The 4,913-nt window shown below is 45.8% G+C and overlaps 1 protein-coding gene across 1 annotated transcript; it reads left to right on the plus strand.

Moving 5' to 3' along the window:
• Nucleotides 1–994: 994 nt before the first annotated feature.
• Nucleotides 995–3,924, plus strand: LOC110933480. The gene is made up of 2 exons (XM_022176700.1): nucleotides 995–1,229; nucleotides 2,957–3,924. The coding sequence occupies exons 1-2, from the start codon at nucleotides 995–997 to the stop codon at nucleotides 3,922–3,924; spliced, it is 1,203 nt and encodes a 400-aa protein (XP_022032392.1).
• The last annotated feature ends 989 nt before the right edge of the window (nucleotides 3,925–4,913 follow it).

The following is a 4,913-nucleotide window of genomic DNA, read 5'->3' on the forward strand; positions in this document are numbered from 1 at the left end:
TCAGTCTGAGAGACTGAGAGGCTAGTGGGACTAGGAAGAGCAGTCTGGGAGGCTGGGAAAATTGGCTAGTGGGACTAGGAAAGGATTGTCTGGGAGGCTAGTGGGACTAGGAGAATTATGTGATTATTATTTGGTAACTTATGTGATTACCTGATTACCTGATTATTTGTGCATAATTGTGTTTACGTTACTGACATCATGAGTCACCCGTGCCATGCGACATGTTTATGCGTATGTGATTCGGATACCACCAGACCTTTACCCATAGTATCTGACGACATTATATCTTCAGAGCACGAGGTGCATACCTCCGATTACACGAGCACTGATGACGATGACTTCCAGCCCTTCGCTCTGCCCGATGGCGCTGATGAGCCTATTGATGACCCTCCTGCTGAGTACTTGCCCCTAGTTGTGATTCCAGCTCCTATTCCTTTAGCTGTCTATCTCGCATATGACTTGCTACTCGACGCCGAGGCTGACGGCGATATCGATTTGTTTGAGGACGAGCCTTTTGAGGATGAGATTCCGGATGCAGCCCTACTTCCCGCTGGCGATCTTCTGATGATCGTTGGTGCTCCTGCGGAGGACTCACCCGCACATTCACCGGTCCCAGACTCCTTTGAGTCTGTGGCATCCGCACCTTCTCACGAGGTGAGCGCACAGCACTTTGCACACGACTCGGATCCTGACCAGGCATCCTCTGCTGCACCTATTCCGAGCTTTGCATTCGAGCATGACGATATAGAGGATTCTGATCCCATCTTTCCTCCGGGATTTGACCCGGATCACGACATTGAGTATATCCCGATGGACTAGCCCATGGAGGATCCCGCTGATCCAGTTGATCCCATCGACCCTGAGTTTGATTTTGAGATGGCCTTTGATGGTCCCGAGCCTACCGTAGCCCCCGAGCCAGTAGCTGCTTCAGACCCCGTATTCGAGCATGACCCTATTCGTGCAGATGTACCCGCTGTGGATCCTTTGATTGATGATGTACCTATCACTATTGGAGGAGGAGCATGCTGTTGATGCCCATGTTGATGCCCCTCACATTGCTGATATTCCTGCTGATCCTGTTATTGCCCCTTTTCCTGACCTTGTGCCTGTACAGTTCAATCATGTGCTTCTTGCCGCCCAAGTTAATTCTCGATACGCGCACACTCGAAGTGGGTGGATAAACGATGACAGTAGTTACCCACCTTTGGAGTTTCCTGTGACACTCCCTTGTTACTCCTGTTTCAGCCCCTGTTCCAATTCCTAAGGATGCACCTTTGTTTCCCACACTCACCACTGATACTCACCACGCCGCTACATGACCGGAGCCTGTACTTGAGCTAGCTACTACACCATCGAGACAGCTCGATATTGCACCTGCTGAACCTGCACCTTTACATGGTCACGATCCTGTCTCTTTTTAGTCTGCCAGACGTTGCACCCCTTATATCTACCTGCATAGGACAGCCCCCCTCATTTGTGAAGAGGTTCGTTTCCCCCTTGTGAAGATCGATGCCCGTTGCGCCATCATGCCTAACACCTTCTATCAGGATATAGCCACACCTAGAAGAGATTCCCCAGGCCGCACCGCTTGCTACACTCACCACTACAACGTTCGATAAGCCAATTGGATGGTGCCTACAAACGCACTATGTTAACTATAAACCCTTACCATTTCTCGCATTATGAAAAACGCACACAGGATAAGTTGCTCCAGTAACAGCAACTGCAAGTTAAGGATAAGAGTCGCGGGACGTTGAAGCTAAGCTGACACCTCGAAAGGGCAACTTCAAATGCAAAACATTACATAACTAAAAACATGAGTTAAGTGTCTACATCACAAGACAACATATTGTCTGAAAACTTTAAGTAAAACACCATGTCCTTCACCAACATGCCTTGATTCGCCACATACATCAGGATCCCTTTTATGCTCTTAACCTTTGATATTCCACCGTCCCCCGGGATTTTTGATAAACGTTCCTTTTACCATTAAAAGGCAAATCAGTTAACTACTTCGAGGAATATACAAGCTCGCGGAGGAATTCAAGCATGTCGACAGTTTACTACTCTCTCCTCCCCCACCTTAGTTACTAGAAATGTTGATACCTGGATAACGCAGATTGCGTTACGATTGTGTAGAGACCCCAAGATTGTGGAGATTTGTGAGGACCACGTCTGACTACGCAATTTAGATATGCTAATATACTTGTTGGGCAAGGGTAGGGAGATCCGATGGCCCTGATAATGTGATACATTTTGTAAGGCAATGAAATTGTAGCCGGAAAACGATGGAAACCAATTGTCATAAAGCATGTGCTAAAACATTATGGCCAATAATCAACGAAAGCTCAGTCACCATGTCATTGCTAAATGTGATCAGTAACGCTTATGCGCGTACTAAAATTTTGATACTACATGTTTACTTGCTATACTTTTATTCAACAAAACCCTCAAATTACGTACGAACGTTATGATTATGATGCAATGTGCTTACCCGTATGATGAAAACCTAATCATAAGACGTAATACCAATATAATGGGAATGTGCTATGACTGAGAAACACGTGTTTGTTTGATATACGTTCGGCAAGCATGATCCCAATTACTTGCTTGATGAATTGCGTGATGTGTAATATAATGACTTAAACATGTGAGATACATGTGCTCCAAACAACTATTTATGTTTCCTGAATAGAAGAGACCTGACTAACATGAACTTCTTCCTAGAAGATGTCGCATCAAGAGATCACCCGACTGACTGAGGCAGAATGGTTAGCGCACGCCTCTCGAGTAAGAGCTCGGCACGAGGTTCTTCGCTACCAACATGGCGAAGGTGCCTCAGGGAGAGACCTACCTAATGGTAATGTTTAAGTCACTTGAGACACATTACAATACGTTGGAAAGTCCCTTAAGTGCCCTGCTAATACCCATTGTGATGATGAATTCTTGGATACAGGGTGTACCTACCAGTTTTTCCTAGAATGCAACCCTCCGAATTTCGGCGGCACGGGAGGTGCCATAGCATTTGTAAAATGGGCTGAGAATGTGGATGCCGTTGTGCGAATGAGTGGTTGCACGCCAGAGCAGCAAGTCCCATACATTTCCGGATTGCTACAAGATGGAGCTCTGTTATGGTGGGACCGTAAGGTTCGAGAGTTGGACGAGGCTGTAGCTTATGCGATGTCATGGAGCGAGCTGAAAGAGATAATGCGAAAGGAGTATTGCTCTCAGAAGGATATCCTAGGGTTGGAATTAGAATTCAGGGAGCTACAGAAGGAAGGTCCAGATGTGGTGAAGCACGTAAAAAGGCTTTACGATTTGTCGCGAGTCGTTCCGTACCTAGTGGAACCCGGGTTGAAGAGAATGGAGCAATCCATATGGGAACTGACACCTCAAGCCTTGAGCTTGATGATGGTATCAACGCCACCATCCCCCGTGATTGCCCATGTGATAGGACTGGAGCTCACTAAGGAAGCACTTAGGTTGGTGAAACTTTCGATCCCGGATGAGAAGAAGGAAACACCAATGGAGACATCTGGGAAGGACAAAAGGAAGCTTGGTAAATCTCAGGGAGGTGATCAGGCAAAAGAAAGGAGAAGGGCCAAAAAGGGAAAGATGTACCTGGGTAATCTACCTAAGTGCGAAGTATGCCAGCGCCATCATAAAGGGAAGTGTAGTATTAGGAAGTGTGACAACTGTGGAAAAAGGGGACACGACAGGGAAACGTGTTGGCAGGAGACGAAAAGAGGAAAGGAAGGTTGTAACTGCGGTGGTATGGGGCACCTTGGAAAGGATTGCCCAAGGGAGACTAACCAAGACCACGAAGAAGCATCCAACACCAGAGCAAGTAAGGCCTGCCAGGATCCAGATATGGTCACTGGTACGTTCTTTGTCAACCCAAAGTCTTGCATTCACATTATTTGATAACGGTGCTGACCTTTCTCTCGCATCTCATGAATTTAGGAATCTACTTAGGTTAGTAGAGAGTAAGTTAGTCGACCTACTCTTAATGAGGCTAATTAATAAACGACCTCGACATAGTAACTAGGATGAACCCGCGATCGAGCAACCAAGCGGAAAATCGTTACCCGCGTCCCGGAGATGAACGACGAAGCAATCGTGACTCATGAGGAAAGATACGCCTCTACAAACTACAAATTGCCTGAAGGCATGGAGGATGTTGCGTGAAGAATAGGTTGCTTCTTGGCCCATGTCGGGGACAGGAGGAGCCAAAGAACTAAGATCTTGTTATTACAAGAAAATGCCCTAAGGTCTCCACGAGGACTTGCCAGAATGTTCTCTCCTACGGCTAATCACGTTCGCGTCAGATAAATTCCCAACGTCACACCTGCGGTCAAAACCCCTTAACGACTTATATCTTTGGAAGCACAAGGATTGATGGTGAAGCTACAGAAGTTGACGAAGAAGGAAGATAACAGACCAAAAATCCCCTGTTGGGAAAACCCCATATCTGCTCGTTAAAAAGGAGGATGATGATTTTCAAGTAAACATCAGCTACCAGGAACCGAACAAGCTAACTCACCAAAAATCAGCGACTCTTGCTAAAAATTTGCGGACCTCTTATACAACTAACGATGAGAACCCAACTACTACACAACTGATCGACAATCGAACGTCGTCAGAGAATATACCAGGATGAAATTGTGGGACAATGATCGTGCTTAAACATAAACAAAATACTGCTTCCTACACAATGAATAAACCAGATTCACACGAGGTGTGGAATCCAGAAAGACTAGAAGCCTTACATCTAGGAACCATATCTGTCAACTCAATCAAACATCATTAACTTGACCAATCTGTCATTATAGTTAAACGAACCCGAAAGTACTTAAATTTTCTTCCGTTGAAGTCTTCACTTTCACTTCTAACAAGTAGAAATTTGCATTTCT

This window comes from Helianthus annuus, chromosome 4 (genome assembly GCF_002127325.2).
Source record: "Helianthus annuus cultivar XRQ/B chromosome 4, HanXRQr2.0-SUNRISE, whole genome shotgun sequence".
Lineage (NCBI taxonomy): Eukaryota > Viridiplantae > Streptophyta > Magnoliopsida > Asterales > Asteraceae > Helianthus > Helianthus annuus.